Consider the following 20905-nt stretch of genomic DNA (forward strand, 5'->3'; position numbering starts at 1 on the left):
AATACCACGAGTGAACCCTAAACTATGGACTTTGAGTCATCATGATGTATTAAGGTAGGTTCATCAATGGTAAAAAAAAAAAAATAGTATCACTATGGTGTGGGATATTGATAATGGGAAAAGCTATGCTTGTGTAAGAACAACATGATATGTGGGAAATTTCTGCACCTTCCTTTTGATCTTTTGTGACTATTAAACTGCTCTAAAAAAGTCTTACTGAAAAGAAAAAAATTATCTCAAGTTCTCCCCTATAAATCCTTGACTACTGAGGAGCTGAAATAGCTAGGTGTAAGCTTGGGTAATGGTTTTCCTAATGATCTATACTCATAAAGTTCTACTTTACTACCAGAGGCCTGTTTATTTGTACTCAGAAAAGAGTGGCATTAATAATAACTTGGTTTTTTACTTTACGACTATTTATTTATTCATGAGAGACACAGAGAGAAAGAGAGAGAGAGGCAGAGACACAGGCAGAGGGAGAAGCAGATTCCATGCAGGGAGCCTGATGTGGGACTTGATCCTGGGACTCCAGGGTCAGGCTCTGGGCCCAAGGCAGGCGTTAAACTGCTGAGGCACGCAGGGATCCCCACAACTTTTTTTTTCTGAAGGCACAATGAGTTGGCCTTATTGATTGGAGTTCACACTGGCTTTTGATTTTGAAGTTGGGTAATCTCTTAGGATGGAATCAAACTCTGTGGGGTCCCAAACTATAAAACATTCTGCATATAAGAAGAGTAGCTTTTATTTTCACAACTACTTTCTCTTATTCATTCATTTTCCCCCCATTCATTTAATAAATACTGAGTGCCCATCTAGCCACTGTGCTATGAAGGAAGAGTATACTAGATTACATGACAGAGGGGCCTAATTTAGTTGGAGGTCTATAAAGGCCTGTAAATGCTTAGAAGAGCACTAAAGTTTAATTTGAGTTCTGAAGGATGAGTAGGATCCAATGAAAGGCATGAGGACTGGTGAAGTCAGAGTTTTCAGGACATGGTGTTCTGAAGCTGCTCATAAAAAAAAAATGAAGCTGCTCATAGAGCTGAAAGAAGACTGGTGTAGTGGAAAATTGAAAGTGATTATGTTTGAAAGGCTTTGGGGGCCATGTTAACAATTTTGCATTTTATTTTAAATACAATGGAAAAAGTATTAGACTTGATAATTACTTAGGGTGTATAGCTAAAGCATGATTTGAGATCGGAGACTAAGGTAGTAGTCAGGCTAGTGAAAAAACTATGAACATATTTTTATTCAGCAACATTTATTTGGCCTACCTATGGTTTTGTTAGAATTCACAAATATAAAGATAAATATTACCCCATTAGTTTGTAGCACAGGGGAGAAGTGTTGTAATGAAATTAGTACAAGTGTGAAGTAAAAATATACTAAATATGTTTATAAGTTGCTTTGGGAACCCTTGCTGTGGGCTAGGAATCTTTATAAGATCATGACTGACAGCTAGAGGGAGGCTTAGGCTAAGAATACGAGCTTTAGAGCACTTTTTTATAGTAGTCTCCACCAGCATGGAGCCCTAATACAGGGCTTGAACTCATGACCCTGAGATCTAGAGCTGAGGTGAGATCAAGGGTCAGATCCTTTATCTAATCAACAACCCAGTTACCCTTAGAGCATTTTTTTGACAACCTTTTTAGTTACTCAGGTCTTTTTGGCTTCTGTGTGCTCTTCAGTCATGTAGTAAATACTACTTTTTTTTATCCTTAAAATATACTCAAAGGTTGAAGAACTCTGAGGGTTTCTTCACAGACAAGGACAAAACACAAAGAAAGGGGGTTTGTTGGGTTTTCTTTAGAATTCTGTGAGGATTGTGTCACTTTGGCAGTAAATGCACCTAAAAAATAAAAGGATGTTCACAAAAAAAGTACGAGATCTTGCCATTTACAACAACATGAATGGACCTAGGGAGCGTTATGCTAAGTGAAATAAGTCAAAGAAAAACACTGTATGATTTTACTAATATGTAGAATCTAAGAGACATACACACACAAGCAAAAGGCAGAAACAAACTCGTAAATACAGAGAACAAACCATCACCAGAGGGAGAAGGATGGGCAAAATGTGGGAAAGGGAGAGACGCAGGTTTCCAGTTACAGAATGAATAGGTCGTGGGACAAAAGGTATAGCATAGGGAAGGAATCCAGTCAATAGTACTGGAATAGTGTTGATGGTGATAGATGGTAACTACACCTGTAGGCATAATATATAGACTTGTTGAATCACTGCGTTGAATGTCTGAAACTACTGTAGTAGCACTGTGTCAACTGTACCTCAATACCAAACCCAACCCAACCCAACCCAACCCCTCTCTAGGTAGTGCTAATACGCAGCCTAGATTGAGAAATACTGCCTGAGCGCTTGCAGAGGTTTACTTGTCCCTTGTAGGCCCTGTGGGCTCATCCTCTCTTTCTCTTTTCTAAATGCTTATTATACCAATCATATATACTCATTGACTAAAATCTGGAGAAAGAAAGGGAAAGAGGGAGAAAAATAAAAGAAAGAAAGCGCGAGAGAAAGAACAAGAAAGAAGGAAGGAAGAGAGAAAGGTGGTCGACGCAAACTACAGGTTTCCAGCCAGGGCGGGTGGAGTTAGGTGATCTCCGTCGCGCTTATGCCCCGCCCGTCCGCTAGGGCGGCGCAGCTCCGGAGTTCCCCATCCCTCCGCGGTAGGCGACGCTCTTGGCCTCGGGGGCGGTGCAGGCTCCGCAAGGCGGTACTTCCGGCCGGTTTCGCCGCGGCTCTTCCGGGTCTGTCTGTGCTGCGGCTGCGGGCAGTCGCCCGGCGGGCGGGCGGGCGGCCGGCCATGGAGCGCCCGGGGCCCAGTGAAGGTGGGTCTCGTGGGGGCGATGCCAGGGAGGGAGGGAGGGATGGGTCGGGGCCGCCATACTAACGAGGTCTCCTCCTTCTCTTGCCGCAGTGACAGGTTCGGACGCGTCGGGACCGGACCCGCAGCTGGCGGTCACCATGGGCTTCACCGGGTTCGGTGAGTGCCTGCCTTACGCTTAGCCTCGCCTGCTTTTGCAGAGGTTTTAAGAGCCCCAGGTGAAGAGAGGAGGCCCAGCTGTGTCACCCTGTGCCACCCCTCTAACGCACCTCCCGCTGTGCGAGTCCTGCTAGCGGAGCGCCTTTGGCTCCCTTCCCCAGCCTTTGGCTAATTCTTGCCGGTCGGTTGGGACCAGCCTTGTGGGAAAGATGGCTTTGTGGCCCATGCGGTGGGCGGCGTCGGCTAGTGGAGGGAGTTTTTTGTATCCAGAGACTGAGAGCGAGCCGTTGCCTGTGGTCTATAAGGAGATGGCCTTTCTGGCAACCAGTGGGCCGTCAAGTGATATATATTTTTTAAAGATTTTATTTATTTACTCATGAGAGAGAGAGAGAGAGAGAGACAGAGACACAGGCAGAGGGAGAAGCAGGCTCCATGCAAGGAGCCCGACGTGGGACTCGATCCCAGGTCTCCAGGATCAGGCCCTGGGCTGAAGGCAGCACTAAACCACTGAGCCACCCAGGCTGCCCCGTTAAGTGATACTATAACGGTTATTAAATCCTTTTTGATTCAAGTGCTTTTTTCCCCCGGAATTGTCTCTTGAGTCTCTGGAGAGTCTGGTTAAATGAGAGACAGTAATCTTTCAGAGTAGTCCTCTTAAAACCTTATTCGCTGTAAGAAACAAGGTAAATTGTCTTCCCGTTTCTCTTGGGTCTTGGATAGAACAAATATCAGACTCCTGTGTCCAGGTCCCTCGTTGGTGTTCATATATTCATTCATTCATTCGTTGTTTTTTTTTTTTTTTTAAGATATATTTATTTAATCATGAGATACACAGAGAAAGAGAGAGAGAGAGAGAGGCAGAGAGACAGAGGGAGAAGCAGGCTCCATGCAGGGAGCCCGACGTGGGACTCGATACCGGGACCCCAGGATCAGGCCCTGGGCTGAAGGCGGTGCTAAACCGCTGAGCCACCTGGGCTGCCCCTATATACTCATTTATTATGGTGACGTCTTCTTTTTTTTTTTTATTTTTTTTTTTATTTTTTTTTATTTTTTATTTATTTATGATAGTCACAGAGAGAGAGAGAGAGAGGCGCAGAGACACAGGCAGAGGGAGAAGCAGGCTCCATGCACCGGGAGCCTGATGTGGGATTCGATCCCGGGTCTCCAGGATCGCGCCCTGGGCCAAAGGCAGGCGCCAAACCGCTGCGCCACCCAGGGATCCCTATGGTGACGTCTTCTGCTACATTTTTACTCCCAGCTGGTCATGTTGACAAAAATACTATATGCTTATGTATTACTAGAGTATTTACTTTTGTTTCAGTTCTTTAAAATAGTTTTCTCCCTAATTTCAAAAGTAATGCATATTAATAGCAGAAAATCTGAAGAACACAATAGATGAGAAGGAAGGAAGTAGAATCATTAATAAGATTTAGTAGTTTGTTTTCCAGTCTTCTTTCCTGTTGTGTATTTATCAGGAAAGTTAAGATCATACGTAGATACAATTTTATAGTATTCTTAATTATATACTTTAATTCTTAATACTTTGAGGACGTCCCCATATTATAAAGTGCTCTTCGAAAACGTGATTTTTAATGGCTGAATTTAATAGAAGTGCCATAATTTTGGCCTGCATAGTTCTGATTCAAACTCTTATTAGTAACACTAAATATCTTTATAAATAACCCTTTTGTTTCTCTTTGTAGGAGTTTTATCTGTATTTCCATAGGGCAGATTTCTAAGGAGGGGACTATAATAAAAATATAAACAATAAAAAGTAACCTAAACATTGGGTATGTGTACTTTTTAATTTTTTTTTTAAAGATTTTATTTATTTATTCATGAGAGACACAGAGAGAGACACACACACAGGCTGAGGGAGAAGCAGGCTCCATTCAGGGAGCCCGACATGGGACTTGATCCCAGGTCTCCAGGATCACGCCCTGGGCTGAAGGCAGGTGCTCAACCTCTGAGCCATCCAGGCATCCCTATTTTTAAATTTTTAAAAATTTCTTTTTTAAGTAGGCTCCACACCTAGAATGGAGTCCAATCGAGGGCTTGAACTCATGACATTGAGATCAAGAATCATACACTTAACTGACTGAGCCACCCAGATGCTCCTGGGTATTTATTTTTTACAACTAATTAATACATTTTATCATAATGCCCTTCAGAAAGGTGGTTTCATTTTTGTCCCAAAGTCAACATTATGTAAAAATAAGATTTTTACCATATTCTTATAAATGTGAAGTAGACATTATTATTAAACAAAAACAGTCCTTGTCACACTTTATATCTCCCTGACTTCACCTGTATCTGTTCTGCATCTTTGCTTTTAAGGGCTTCTGTGATTAGTTTGGATCAACTAGGAACAATCTTTTTTTAATTTATTTTTTATTTATTTATTTATTTATTATTTATTTATTTATTTATTTATTTATTTATTTATTTAAAAGATTTTTATTTATTTATGATAGTCACAGAGAGAGAGAGAGAGAGAGGCAGAGACACAGGCAGAGGGAGAAGCAGGCTCCATACACTGGGAGCCCGACGTGGGATTTGATCCCGGGTCTCCAGGATCGCGCCCTGGGCCAAAGGCAGGCGCCAAACCGCTGCGTCACCCAGGGATCCCGGAACAATCTATTTTAAAGTCCATAATCTTAATTACGTCTATAAAGTCCCTTTTGGTCTATAATGTAACATATTCCCAGGTTCTAGAGATTAGGGTATGAGCATTCTCCATTCTGCCTCTGACCAGTGTTGTAGATTTAAGGAGTAGAGTCCAGGTGAATTAGAAGAGGATGGGAAAGTTGGTTGGTTAATGATATGACCGTCATTAAAAATTCCCTGGGAAGTAAACTCTTCTGAGATATGTATGTTATAGCCATGCTATAAGTTAAACAGACTAAATGGTTATTAATTGTTTAATACGTGTTTATTGAGTATCTAAAGTTTGGCCAGCTTAGTGCAAGAAGATCACAGTATGCTACTTATTTCTGTTTAGGAAAAAAAGCTCGCACGTTTGATTTGGAAGCAATGTTTGAACAAACACGAAGGACAGCTGTGGAAAGAAGTCGGAAAACACTGGGTAAGAAGTTCATTTGTGTGCTCTTTTATTGGTTTAAATGCTGTATACACCTTATACAGATATGTTGGCAGTTATTATTTTTTAAGATTTTATTATTTATTAGAGCAAGCACAGTAGGGGGAGGGAGAAGGAGAAGGAGAAGCAGGCTCCCCACTGAGTGGGGAGCCTGATGAATTCAGGGCTTGATCCTAGGACCCTGAGATCATGACCTGAGCTGAAGACAGATGCTTAACTGACTGAGGCACCCAGGTACTCCGACAGTTATTATAAGACTGAAAATTTCATAGTAGTTAAAAGACCAAATATGCCGGTTTCTTTGGAAGCAGAGGTTATTATTGTTTTTTTTTTTTTTAACATGGTAATAGTTATATCTTAGTAGCATAAGAAAATCTGAATATTAGGGTTTTTTTGAAGTGTGCTATGAACAAACAGGTATTCTAAATTAGTTTGTAAGAATCATAATAGCAGGGTGCCTGGGTGGCTCAGTCAGTTAAGCATCTGCCTTCAGCTCAGGTCATGATCCCAGGGTCCTGGGATCAAGTCTTACATCGGGCCTCCTGCTCAGTGGGGTGTCTGCTTCTCCCCCTGTTCCTCCCCTCTGCTTGTGATCTCTCTCCATTCTCATCTTTCTCTCTCTCTCTCTCAAATAAATTAGAAAAAAAAAAGGAATCAGAATAGCAGTTTCTTTATTACCTCTCCTTCCACCTTTATCTGATTTTCGTTTTATTTTTTTCTTTTCCTGCTTACAGCGGAACCAGTATTTGGAAGGCTGGGCGAGAAGGTGGCACTTAGAGCTGTGTACACCACTGACTGTTGACTCAGACATTATAGAAAATTCAGACATACAGTGACTGTGGCTGCTGCTGTTGAACATCTGCATTAATGAGTTGTATTAGACCTTTAATGATCACCTTAATTTCCAGACTGTCTCGTTTGATACCAGGTGGTTGGCAATTCTGGGTGCCACCTTATTGTCTTCTAAGTAGACTGACTCCTCTACTGCTTTCTTTGGATCTGATTCAGATCCTTCTTACACTAGAAAGGGAAAGATAGATGTATCTTGGTAGAGCAAAATGTGCTAAAAATCAGAGACAGGACTTCTGGAAAAATTTAAGTGAATGTTCTGGCTATTGTACTTTTTGGTTTATTTTTTATTATTTTTATTTATTTATTTTTAATAAGATTTTATTTGTTAGAGAGCGAGCATGAGCAAGGGGAGAGGCAGAGGGAGAGAGAAAGGGAGAAACAGACTCGTCACTGAGCAGGGAGCCTGATGCCCGGCTTCATCTTAGGCCCCTTGGATCATCACCTGAGCTGAAGTCAATTGCTTAACTGACTGAACCACTCACATGCTCCCTTTTTTTAAAATGATAAATTATATAGCAGTAATATCTAATATTTGGAAAGTGAGCTTGATGTGAAATTTTCTTGTCTTTGGAAGAATAAAGTGTTTTGTATGTGAGAAGCCCACATACTATTTTTTTTTTTAAGATTTTATTTATTTATTCATGATAGACATAGGAGGAGAGAGAGGCAGAGACACAGGCAGAGGGAGAATCATGCTTTATGCAAGGAGCCTGATGTGGGACTCGATCCCAGGACTCCAGGATCGTGCCCTGGGCCAAAGGCAGGCGCTAAACCGCTGAGCCACCCAGGGACACCCCCCACCCCATACTATTTTTTAATAAGAATGGTCATTATCAACACATTTCAAACACATACAAAAGTATAGTAGTGATGGGGATTCCTGGGTGGCTCAGCGGTTTAGCGCCTGCCTTTGGCTCAGGGTGTGATCCTAGAATCCCAGGATCAAGTCCCACATCAGGCTCCCTGCTGGAGCCTGCTTCTACCTTTCCCTGTGTCTCTGCCTCTCTCTCTCTCTCTCTCTCTCTCATGAATATATAAATAAAAAATCTTAAAAAAAAAAGTATAGTAATGAATTTCTATCACACAGATTTTAAGTATTGGAATAGTTCACAGCTGATGTTCTTTCTGTTTACTTTCTCTCAGATTTTTTTTTTTTTTAAGATTTTATCTAATCATTAGAGGCAGAGAGAGAGAGAGGAGAGAGAGAGGCACAGGCAGAGGGAGAAGCAGGCTCCATGCACGGAGCCCGACGCAGGACTCGATCCTGCGTCCCCAGGATCACTCCCCGGGTTGAGGGCGGCACTAAACCGCTGAGCCACCAGGGTTGCTCTCTCAGATTTTTTTGATAGAAATCTGAGACACATTATTTCATCCATAAATATTTTAGTATGTCTTTAAGAGATATCAATCGCTTTAAAAACTTAACTGAAATACCTTTACTGCACTTAAAAATATTAAACAATATCATCAGACAAGATAGACATTTTATTTAAGGCATACTTACAAATGCCTTAACCACTTAATTTCTAAACATTTTAGGGAATGCTTATCCTGTGACAGTATAACTTTCTTGTATTTACATCTTTCAGCTTGTGATAAACAAAACACTTGGAACAGATTGTCTGTTAATTAATTCACCTAATTAAGTGCATGGTTCCCTATACCATGCCTTGCAAGATAAGATCTCGATACATACTTGAGAAGATTGAATTTAGAACTTTAATACTGCGTTTTAAAAAATAAATCCTGGAGGATCCCTGGGTGGCGCAGCGGTTTGGCGCCTGCCTTTGGCCCAGGGCGCGATCCTGGAGACCCGGGATCGAATCCCACATCGGGCTCCCGGTGCATGGAGCCTGCTTCTCCCTCCGCCTGTGTCTCTGCCTCTCTCTCTCTCTCTGTGACTATCATAAAAAATAAATAAATAAATAAATAAAAAATCCTGCTTCTTTGGGGAATGTTTTAAAATGGCCCGGTCTATTGTGTAGAGCTTGGGATTTAGAGTTGGATGACCTAGGTTTGAGGGTCAGCTGTGCATCCTAATAGAGATAATGGATGGACTTTCAAATTTCAGATCTTTAATTTCCTAGTCTGTTAGATGGAAGTGATAATAAGGAATTCCTTGGAAGGTTCTTGAAGGGATTAAGATGTTGGGCATAGTAAAGTACTTTAAAAATATCACTTTTAATTCCTATAGTTTTTCTTAGTAATGAACTTATGCTTTTAACACCTAAGGGCTATTACAGTGAAGACTTATTAGATTTTTAAAATGTGAAAAATCATCTCAAGACCAAGTTCTTCTGTGATGAATTAAATGTGTTGAACTTACCCTCGAGCTTGGACTGTTCTTTTCACCCCTTAACTAAACACATGAGTCTGAAGTTTCACTTACGTTTCTTGAAAGTTTAAAAATTGCAATACGAGCATTACTTATCTCGTGATTGGATTGGAGTCTTTCTGGGGGCATTGGCATCAGATTGGAGGAAAATAACTGTGGTTCCCCCACCCCCCCCTTTTTTGAGATTTATTTATTTATTTATTTATTTATTTATTTATTTATTTTTTAATAACTTTATTTGTTATTGGTGTTCAATTTACCAACATACGGAATAACACCCAGTGCTCATCCCGTCAAGTGCCCCCCTCAGTGCCCGTCACTCATTCACCCCCAGCCCCCGCCCTCCTCCCCTTCCACCACCCCTAGTTCGTTTCCCAGAGTTAGGAGTCTTTATGTTGTCTCCCTTTCTGATATTTCCCACACATTTCTTCTCCCTTCCCTTATATTCCCTTTCACTATTATTTATATTCCCCAAATGAATGAGAACATACACCGTTTGTCCTTCTCCCATTGACTTACTTCACTCAGCATAATACCCTCCAGTTCCATCCACATTGAAGCAAATGGTGGTATTTGTCGTTTCTAATGGCTGAGTAATATTCCATTGTATACATAAAGCACCTCTTCTTTATCCATTTATCTGTCGATGGACACCGAGGCTCTTTCCACAGTTTGGCTATTGTGGACATTGCTGCTATAAACATCGGGGTGCAGATGTCCCGGCGTTTCATTGCATCTGTATCTTTGGGGTAAGTCCCCAGCAGTGCAATTGCTGGGTCGTAGGGCAGATCTGTTTTTAACTCTTTGAGGAACCTCCACACAGTTTTCCCGAGTGGCTGCACATTCCCACCAACAGTGTAAGAGGGTTCCCTTTTCTCCGCATCCTCTCCAACATTTGTGGTTTCCTGCCTTGTTAATCTTCCCCATTCTCACTGGTGTGAGGTGGTATCTCATTGTGGTTTTGATTTGTATTTCCCTGATGGCAAGTGATGCAGAGCATTTTCTCATGTGCATGTTGGCCATGTCTATGTCTTCCTCTGTGAGATTTCTGTTCATGTCTTTTGCCCATTTCATGATTGGATTGTTTGTTTCTTTGGTGTTGAGTTTATTTATTTATTTATTTATTTATTTATTTATTTATTTATTTTTAAAAGATTTTGTTTATTTATTCATGAGAGATACAGAGAGAGAGGCAGAGACACAGGCAGAGGGAGAAGCAGGCTCCATGTAGGGAGCCCTGACATGGGATTTGATCCCGGGTCTCCCGGATCACGTCCTGGGCTGAAGGTGGTACTAAACTGCTGAGCCACCAGGGCTGCCCTGGTGTTGAGTTTAATAAGTTCTTTATAGATCTTGGAAACTAGCCCTTTATCTGATATGTCGTTTGAAAATATCTTCTCCCATTCTGTAGGTTGCCTTTTAGTTTTGTTGACTGTATCCTTTGCTGTGCAAAAGCTTCTTATCTTGATGAAGTTCCAATAGTTCATTTTTGCTTTTGTTTCTTTTGCCTTCGTGGATGTATCTTGCAAGAAGTTACTGTGGCCGAGTTCAAAATGGGTGTTGCCTGTGTTCTCCTCTAAGATTTTGATGGAATCTTGTCTCACATTTAGATCTTTCATCCATTTTGAGTTTATCTTTGTGTATGGTGAAAGAGAGTGGTCTAGTTTCATTCTTCTGCATGTGGATGTCCAATTTTCCCAGCACCATTTATTGAAGAGACTGTCTTTCTTCCAATGGATAGTCTTTCCTCCTTTAGCGAATATTAGTTGACCATAAAGTTCAGGGTTCACTTCTGGGTTCTCTATTCTGTTCCATTGTTCTATGTGTCTGTTTTTGTGCTAGTACCACACTGTCTTGATGACCACAGCTTTGTAGTACAACCTGAAATCTAGTAGGTGATGACAGGAACTGATTAGAAAATCCTGGCTAGTTTAAAAAAAGTTGAAATTTTATTATTTATTTATTTTAATTTTTAGAATTTATTTATTTATTATTTATTTATTTATTTTAATTTTTAGAATTTATTTATTTATTTATTTATTTATTTATTTTTAAAAGATTTTGTTTATTCATGAGAGATACAGAGTGAGAGAGAGAGGCAGAGACACAGGCAGAGAGAAAAGCAGACTCCATGCAGGGAGCCCGATGCGGGACTCGATTCCGGATCTCCAGGATCACGCCGTGGGCTGCAGGCGGCGCTAAACCGCTGCGCCACTGGGGTTGCCTGTGACATGGTAGTTTTGGATAGTTTGCTGTTAACTAAGCAAAGATTGCATATGTATGGAGGAGCTTTCACAGAAATGGCTGTCCAAAAATTGGTAACTGTTTGAAAGTTAGAGAACAATAAAATGAGGTGCTTGGAAGAATAAACTTAGGTATTGGATAGTAAGTTAGTTTATTTTGGTTAAAGGAAGATACAGAGCATTTTTACGGTACTTAGAGTGTACTTGGTTTCACATTTGGTGAAAATGGATGAAATAATACCCTTTGTCAGAGGGTTACCGACTATTAAAAAATTTGGTTTTTGTCCTCAGTCAACAATGAGGAAGAATTTTTTTTCCCCCTCTAACATGTTTTAATCTTGCTTTTTATCTTTATCCCTTGCTTTAAGAAGCAGTAGGTGATGACAGGAACTGATTAGAAAATCCTGGCTAGTTTAAAAAAAGTTGAAATTTTATTATTTATTTATTTATTTATTTATTATTTATTTATTTTAATTTTTAGAATTTATTTATTTATTATTTATTTATTTATTATTTATTTATTTATTATTTATTTATTTATTTATTTATTTATTTATTTTAATTTTTAGAATTTATTTATTTATTTTTATTTTAAAAAATATTTTATTTATTTATTTATTTATTTTTATTTTTTTAAGATTTTATTTATTTATTTTTTTATTTATTTATTTATTTATTATTTATTTATTTATTTATTTTTAAAAGATTTCATTTATTTATTCATGAGAGACACAGAGAGAGAGGCAGAGACACAGGCAGAGAGAAAAGCAGACTCCATGCAGGGAGCCCGATGCGGGACTCGATTCCGGATCTCCAGGATCACGCCGTGGGCTGCAGGCGGCGCTAAACCGCTGCGCCACTGGGGTTGCCTGTGACATGGTAGTTTTGGATAGTTTGCTGTTAACTAAGCAAAGATTGCATATGTATGGAGGAGCTTTCACAGAAATGGCTGTCCAAAAATTGGTAACTGTTTGAAAGTTAGAGAACAATAAAATGAGGTGCTTGGAAGAATAAACTTAGGTATTGGATAGTAAGTTAGTTTATTTTGGTTAAAGGAAGATACAGAGCATTTTTACGGTACTTAGAGTGTACTTGGTTTCACATTTGGTGAAAATGGATGAAATAATACCCTTTGTCAGAGGGTTACCTGGGATCCTGAGTTCATGACCTGAGGTTTATTTTATTTTTATTTTTTTAAGATTTTGTTTATTCATGAGAGATACACAGAGAGAGGCAGAGACATAGGCAGAGGGAGAAGCAGGCTTCATGCAGGAAGCCTGATGTGGGACTGAATCCCGGGACTCTGGGATCACGCCCTGAGCCAAAGGCAGAGGACCCTCTCAGGTGTCCCATGACCTGAGGTTTAACTGACTGATCACCCAGGCACACCCAGGGATGTGCTTTAGATTGGATTTATGAACCTTCTCTTTTGGTATGACAGGAAAAAACATCTTTGAAAAAACAGTTAAGATAGTATTTGAATATGATTTCAATGGATGATTTAGGGATTATGAAAAGAAAAACTGTCCCAGATTTTAGAAATTAGAAAAGCTTAAAGAAGTTTGTGTTTGTATATGCATGCATCTGAAATGGTCTTCCTCCCTGGTTAGATCCTACTTCATTCTTTAAGGCCTCATACATATTTTACTTTTTCTAGGAATTTTTTGAAAACCTGTGTGGACATAATTGTTTCCTGTTTTTGTTTCCATAACACTAAAAAAATACTATAAATTCTATCTTAATATTGTTCACATTTTGAGGATAAGAACCTTATTTTCACTTTTATACTTACAACTCCTAATAGAGCTCCTATATAGTAGTTACATCCCTGTATATTTAGTGAAGAAATGTAACAAAAGTAACAAAAGCATTTAGCAAGGTTTAAGTCCCATGAATAAAAAGGGTATCATGATTACAAAACATTTTAGCTTACGTTTATAGTAATTTTATTTCCTTTACAATTTATCTTACATTTTATTTCTTCTTTTAAGTGATTAGTATAATAATGGGCTCTGAGATTTTCAGGTTCCAAGTTACATTCCTTTGAGTGCAGTTTGTGTGAATCAGCCCAGGTGGGACATGGTAGTTTTTTTTTTTTTAAGATTTTTAAATTTTATTTATTCATGAGAGATACAGAGTGAGAGAGAGAGGCAGAGACACAGGCAGAGGGAGAAGCAGACTCCATGCAGGGAGCCCGATGCGGGACTCGATTCCGGATCTCCAGGATCACGCCGTGGGCTGCAGGCGGCGCTAAACCGCTGCGCCACTGGGGTTGCCTGTGACATGGTAGTTTTGGATAGTTTGCTGTTAACTAAGCAAAGATTGCATATGTATGGAGGAGCTTTCACAGAAATGGCTGTCCAAAAATTGGTAACTGTTTGAAAGTAGAGAACAATAAAATGAGGTGCTTGGAAGAATAAACTTAGGTATTGGATAGTAAGTTAGTTTATTTTGGTTAAAGGAAGATACAGAGCATTTTTACGGTACTTAGAGTGTACTTGGTTTCACATTTGGTGAAAATGGATGAAATAATACCCTTTGTCAGAGGGTTACCGACTATTAAAAATTTGGTTTTTGTCCTCAGTCAACAATGAGGAAGAATTTTTTTTCCCCCTCTAACATGTTTTAATCTTGCTTTTTATCTTTATCCCTTGCTTTAAATGTATTTTTTTTTTAAGATTTTATTTATTTATTCATAGAGACAGAGAGAGAGAGGCAGAGACACAGAGGGAGAAGCAGGCATCATACTGAGAGCCCTATGTGGGACTCGATCCACGGTCTCCAGGATCACGCCCTGGGCTGCAGGCGGCGCTAAACCGCTGCGCCACCGGGCTGCCCTATCCCTTGCTTTAAGAAGCAGTAGGTGATGACAGGAACTGATTAGAAAATCCTGGCTAGTTTAAAAAAAGTTGAAATTTTATTATTTATTTATTTTTAATTTTTAGAATTTATTTATTTATTTATTTATTTTTAAAAGATTTCATTTATTTATTCATGAGAGACACAGAGAGAGAGGCAGAGACACAGGCAGAGGGAGAAGCAGGCTCCACGCAAAGAGCCCGATGTGGGACTTGATCCTGGGACTCCAGGATCGTGCCCTGGCCCAAAGGCAGGTGCTAAACCACTGAGCCACCCAGGGATCCCTACATTTTTTTTTTTTTAATTTTTTATTTATTTATGATAGTCACACACAGAGAGAAAGAGAGGCAGAGACACAGGCAGAGGGATAAGCTGGCTCCATGCACTGGGAGCCCGACGTGGGACTCGATCCCGGGTCTCCAGGATTGCGCCCTGGGCCAAAGGCAGGCGCCAAACCGCTGCGCCACCCCAGGGATCCCGGTCCCTACATTTTTAAAATTTAAATTCAATTTGCTAGCATATAGTGTAACACCCAGTGCTTATATCATCATATAAAACTTAAAATTTTATTTATTTTTATTTTAAAAAATATTTTATTTATTTATTCATGAGACACACACACACACACACACACACACACAGAGGGCAGAGACACAGGCAGAGGGAGAAGCAGGCTTCATGCAGGGAGCCCGACATGGGACTCGATCCTGGGTCTCCAGGATCAGGCCCTGGGCTGAAGGTGGCACTAAACCGTTGAACCACCCAGGCTGCCCAAAAGTTAAAATTTTAAATGAAAAAATTAGATGCTTCACTAAAGACAAGTAGTTTGAAGTATTTATGCTCTGGTGAGGTCAGATAGGTGGCTCAGTTTCCAGATAGTTTGGCCACAAGCATGCCATAAAGGGCTGGGCTTTATAACCCCTTGGAAAGACAGGCAGGCAAATTATTACATAAGGTAGGTGGTGCTCATTGGGTAGCTAAAAGAAAAATTCTTATATTTATTTGACAGAGAGTGTGCGAAAGTGTGTGCCTACAAGCAGGGGGAGTGGCTGAGGGAGAAGGATAAGCAGACTCCCTGCTGAGTGGGGAGCTGGATGTGAGGCTCCATCCCAGGACCCTGGGATCATGACCTGAGCCAAAGTCAGATGCCCAACTGACTGAGCCACCCAGGTGCCCCTCATTGGGTAATTTTAGTCTCTAAGAAAGTCTGGTCACATCTTGAAAAGATCCAATTGTTGAGCCTCAGTTCACTGCTCTGGGACTTTGTAGCTTTGTTCTTAACTTTTCTATGGCTTAGATGTCTCAATGCAGATTGGAATGATAGTACTCTATGTCAACTGTATGTATAATTGAAATTTGCTGAGAGAGTAGCACTTAATGTTTTCACTGAAAAAAGAAGGGTGAATATGTGGGGTGATGGATATGTTCTTTGATTCACCATGGCAAGAGTCTTTTCATATAAATGAGAGGTTTATTAAATCATTACATTGTACACTACAAATATTTTACAATTTTGTCAATTATACTTCAATAAAGCTAAAACAATAGTATCTACTTCAGAGGTTGTTTGATGATTAAAGGAGTTAAAAATATATAGGGCAGTGCTTAATATAATATCTCCAGTGCATAGTAGGCTCCATGTAAGTATTAGCTGCTAGAATATTTGTTAAATTAAGGTTGTTATTAATATACTTTTGGTTACTTTCAAAGAAGTCCTAGAAGACCTAATTAAAAAATAGGGCCGACATGGGACTCGATCCTGGGTCTCCAGGATCAGGCCCTGGGCTGAAGGTGGCACTAAACCGTTGAACCACCCAGGCTGCCCAAAAGTTAAAATTTTAAATGAAAAAATTAGATGCTTCACTAAAGACAAGTAGTTTGAAGTATTTATGCTCTGGTGAGGTCAGATAGGTGGCTCAGTTTCCAGATAGTTTGGCCACAAGCATGCCATAAAGGGCTGGGCTTTATAACCCCTTGGAAAGACAGGCAGGCAAATTATTACATAAGGTAGGTGGTGCTCATTGGGTAGCTAAAAGAAAAATTCTTATATTTATTTGACAGAGAGTGTGCGAAAGTGTGTGCCTACAAGCAGGGGGAGTGGCTGAGGGAGAAGGATAAGCAGACTCCCTGCTGAGTGGGGAGCTGGATGTGAGGCTCCATCCCAGGACCCTGGGATCATGACCTGAGCCAAAGTCAGATGCCCAACTGACTGAGCCACCCAGGTGCCCCTCATTGGGTAATTTTAGTCTCTAAGAAAGTCTGGTCACATCTTGAAAAGATCCAATTGTTGAGCCTCAGTTCACTGCTCTGGGACTTTGTAGCTTTGTTCTTAACTTTTCTATGGCTTAGATGTCTCAAATGCAGAATGAGAATGATAGTACCTATGTCAACTGTATTGTATAATTGAAATTTGCTGAGAGAGTAGCACTTAATGTTTTCACTGAAAAAAGAAGGGTGAATATGTGGGGTGATGGATATGTTCTTTGATTCCATGGCAAGAGTCTTTTCATAAATTAGAGGTTTATTAAATCATTACATTGTACACTACAAATATTTTACAATTTTGTCAATTATACTTCAATAAAGCTAAAACAATAGTATCTACTTCAGAGGTTGTTTTGATGATTAAAGGAGTTAATAATTTATAGGCAGTGCTTAAAATAATATCTAGTGCATAGTAGGCTCCATGTAAGTATTAGCTGCTAGAATATTTGTTAAATTAAGGTTGTTATTAATATACTTTTGGTTACTTTCAAAGAAGTCCTAGAAGACCTAATTAAAAATAGGTCAAATAAGAAAAATTTAGTGTTGCACATGAAAACAACTCTGGAATGCGGCTCTTCAATCTTCTGAGTTCTGACATGAAGAACATTAAATTTTTCCCCCTTTTTCTGTTTTGCCAGTTTTAGGATATTGACTTGTCTTTTTTTTTTTTTTTTAAAGATTTTATTTATTTATTCATGAGAGATACAGAGAGAGGCAGAGACATAGGCAGAGGGAGAAGCAGGCTCCATGCAAGGAGCCCAGTGTGGGACTCAAACCCAGGAACCTGGGATCACGCCCTGAGCCAAAGGGAGACGCTCAACCACTGAGCCACCCAGGCATCCCAGGATATTGACTTGTTTTAAAGTGACTGTCCTCATGACTCAAAAAAATTTTTTTTTTAAAGATTTTATTTATTCATGAGAGATACAGAGAGAGGCAGAGCCATAGGCAGGGGGAGAAGCAGGCTTCTTGCAGGGAGCCCAGTGTGGGACTTGAGCCTGGGACTCCAGGATCACCCCCTGAGCCAAAGGCAGATGCTCAACTGCTGAGCCACCCAGGCGTCCCATAACCCAGATTTTAAGTGAAGTTTTGTTTTATCCAGATGAGCTTCTCCCCACGCCGAAAGGATCCTATTTTGTATATCTTTTTTTTTTTAGATGTAAAATCTTTCTCAGATGTTTCTCCAGATGACTTCTCACATCTTATTGACTAGTATTAGTGTGGAACATCAATTCAAAAAAAAAGCCACTGGAAGAGCCATTGAGTTGATTTGGAATCCAGCTTAACCCTCTCTGGGCAGGGAACCAGCATCTACTTAAGTACTTGTTACTTATCTGGAGAAAACTGTGGTTTTTCTTAGCAAGGGCAAAAGAAAGAAATGGCTGTTGCACAGGAGGTTAATAATGTATGCCTAGGTATTGTTTACTAATTAAGGTCAGAAGTGCCCCAAGATGAGAGCCTAGGATGAAGTGTCCAAATGTGATTTTACCCCCCAGCCTCTCCCCTCCTACGCTGGGGAATATGGAGGGATTGACTGGAGAATCAGGATGACGGTAGGAGCCATGCAGGCCCACTCTTCTATTTGGACTTTATTTTCCTTATTTTAATTTTTTTTCAACCTCAGCATCAGAGTGCAGAATTGACTCCCAATCCACCTTAGCCCAGTGGGGAGCACAAAAAATATCAACACAAGCTAGAGCTATAGTGTTTGCCTTACCTCTTCCTGTGGAGTTTTAACTTCCCTATTTGAAATAAAAGTCTATCTAGTTGTCCAAATATGTTTATCTCCCTTTTTTTTTTAAGATTTTATTTATTAGATCATGAGCAGTGGGGGAGGGCTGAGGGAGAAGCAGATTCCTGGTGAGCAGGGAGCCTGATGTAGGACTTGATATGAGGACCCATTATCATGACCTGAGCTGAAGGCCTTTGCTGAGCCACCCAGATGCCCATTATCTCCTGTTTTTTATCCTCCATATTGTATCCACAAAAGACCCTAAAGAATACAACATTCCAATTAATTATGCCTTTTTTTTTTTTTTAATTTATCTACAGTAGTCATACACAGAGAGAGGCAGAGACACAGGCAGAGGGAGAAGCAGGCTCCATGCACTGGGAGCCTGATGTGGGATTCGACCCCGGGTCTCCAGGATTGCGTCCTGGGCCAAAGGCAGGCGCCAAACCGCTGCGCCACCCAGGGATCCCATTTTTTTTTAAATTTAATTATGCCTTTGATATTATTTAGGTGTATTTTTTTTTATTATTAAGAAAAAGTTTTTTTATTTTTTTTATTTTTTTAAATTTATTTATGATAGTCACAGAGAGAGAGAGAGAGAGAGAGAGAGAGAGGCAGAGACACAGGCAGAGGGAGAAGCAGGCTCCATGCACTGGGAGCCCGATGTGGGATTCGATCCCGGTCTCCAGGATCGTGCCCTGGGCCAAAGGCAGGCGCCAAACCGCTGCGCCACCCAGGGATCCCAAGAAAAAGTTTTTTTTCAAAATTAATAATCTGTTTATTTTTACATTTTTTAAAATTTAAATTAAATTTTCCAACATATAGTATAACACCCAGTGCTCATCCCATCAAGTGCCCTCCTCAGTGCCTGTGAACCAGTTATTAGGAAAAAATGTTAAAGATTACCTCAGGTTATTGAGGATGGTGACAGTTGAGAACCAAACTATTCATATAATTCATTTACTTCCTCTATGTCCCCCAATTGTAGAGTGACATTATCAGAGGAAAAAAGATTGAATTTCTTGGGATAATTTTTTTTGTCTCTCTGGGGTAAATAATTCAAGAAATTTGAAATATTCTCATGGTTTTTGTAGAAGGCCCTGGTCACGAATCCAGTGTGGGAAAGTCAGAAATGAACAAAATTCTGAGTTTATAGTTTAAAACATTAAAAGTAAAGATGAAATTACCTAAAATCTTACCTTTGGATACTTTGTGTTTTACTTTTCACCTTCCATATCTTTTTACTTTTTAAATTTTTATTTATTTTTCTAAGATTTTATTTTTAAGCAATCTCTGTACCCAACATGGGGTTCAAACCTCAAACCCTGAGGTCAAGGGCAGCCCTGGTGGCGCAGCGGTTTAGTGCTGTCTGCAGCTCAGGGTGTGATCCTGGGGACCTGGGGTCGAGTCCCACATTGGGCTCCTTGCAGGGAGCCTGCTTCTCCCTCTGCCTGTGTCTCTGCCTCTCTCTGTGTGTGTCTCTCATGAATAAATAAATAAATAAAATCTTAAAACAAAAAAAAAAACCCTGAGGTCAAGTCACATGCTGCACAGACTGAGCCAGTCAGGTGCCCCCTTAGATAGTGCAATGTCATTCATGTACTATTCACATACTAGTTTTGTTTACCATATGTGTTATTTTCCTAAACAGATCTGTAAATTTTCCATCACAATTTTTATTCACTATATTTTATGTTGATATGTAGTAGTTCAGTTATTTTCTCAATACTGACAAATTTTCAAGTCTAACTTGGAAATTTTTTTGATCTTTTCAGAAGCAAGAGAAAAAGAAGAGGAAATGAACAGAGAGAAAGAATTAAGAAGGCAAAATGAAGATATTGAACCAACATCTTCAGGCGCACATGTAGTCAGAGATTGCTCTAAATCATCATCCAGGTGCTTGACTTTCTCAAAAAGATTCTTTTAAACTGTCATTCCCATTTAGGTGTTTAGTTTTAGATAATTGAAATTGGTAGTTATTGCAAAGAGAAAAAGGAGAGGATAATGACTGATTTTTTTCTAAGAAAATTAATTTTCTTTTTAAAGATCTCTAGTTCTAATTAGAGGTCAGCAAGTAAGCACTATCAGATTTTAGTTTTCTCAGAGATGGAAAGCTAACAGCAACTTCTTTTGTTGGTCACCACAATTACTATGCATTGGCACTATGGGAAGCCATCTTTAGTGGTCCTAGTAAGGGACACGGTGACGTTTTTACTTGGAGGGAAGAGCCCATAATTAAAAAGAATTTTCTTGAAATTTTATAAACAATATACATTTTTAAAATTATTATTATTTTTTTTATTTTTTAATTTTTATTTATTTATGATAGGAACACAGTGAGAGAGAGAGAGGCAGAGACACAGGCAGAGGGAGAAGCAGGCTCCATGCACCGGGAGCCTGATGTGGGATTCGATCCCGGATCTCCAGGATCGCGCCCTGGGCCAAAGGCAGGCGCCAAACCGCTGCGCCACCCAGGAATCCCAACAATATACATTTTTAAATAAATAAGAAAATATACCTT

At 39.8% G+C, this 20905-nt stretch overlaps 1 protein-coding gene across 1 annotated transcript in view; it reads left to right on the plus strand.

The window, feature by feature from the left end:
- Positions 1-2724: 2724 nt before the first annotated feature.
- The window catches only part of WDR70 (WD repeat domain 70), a 308191-nt gene continuing 290010 nt past the window's right edge, over positions 2725-20905 (plus strand). Inside the window, exons 1-4 of the mRNA XM_041749114.1 lie at positions 2725-2843; positions 2933-2998; positions 6000-6083; positions 20160-20280. Of these exons, the coding sequence (XP_041605048.1) occupies positions 2819-2843; positions 2933-2998; positions 6000-6083; positions 20160-20280 (296 nt within the window). The 5' untranslated portion in view covers positions 2725-2818. The remainder of the gene's footprint in view (positions 2844-2932; positions 2999-5999; positions 6084-20159; positions 20281-20905) is intronic.

The sequence above is a fragment of the Vulpes lagopus genome, chromosome 3, assembly GCF_018345385.1.
Source record: "Vulpes lagopus strain Blue_001 chromosome 3, ASM1834538v1, whole genome shotgun sequence".
NCBI classification, from domain to species: Eukaryota; Metazoa; Chordata; class Mammalia; order Carnivora; family Canidae; genus Vulpes; species Vulpes lagopus.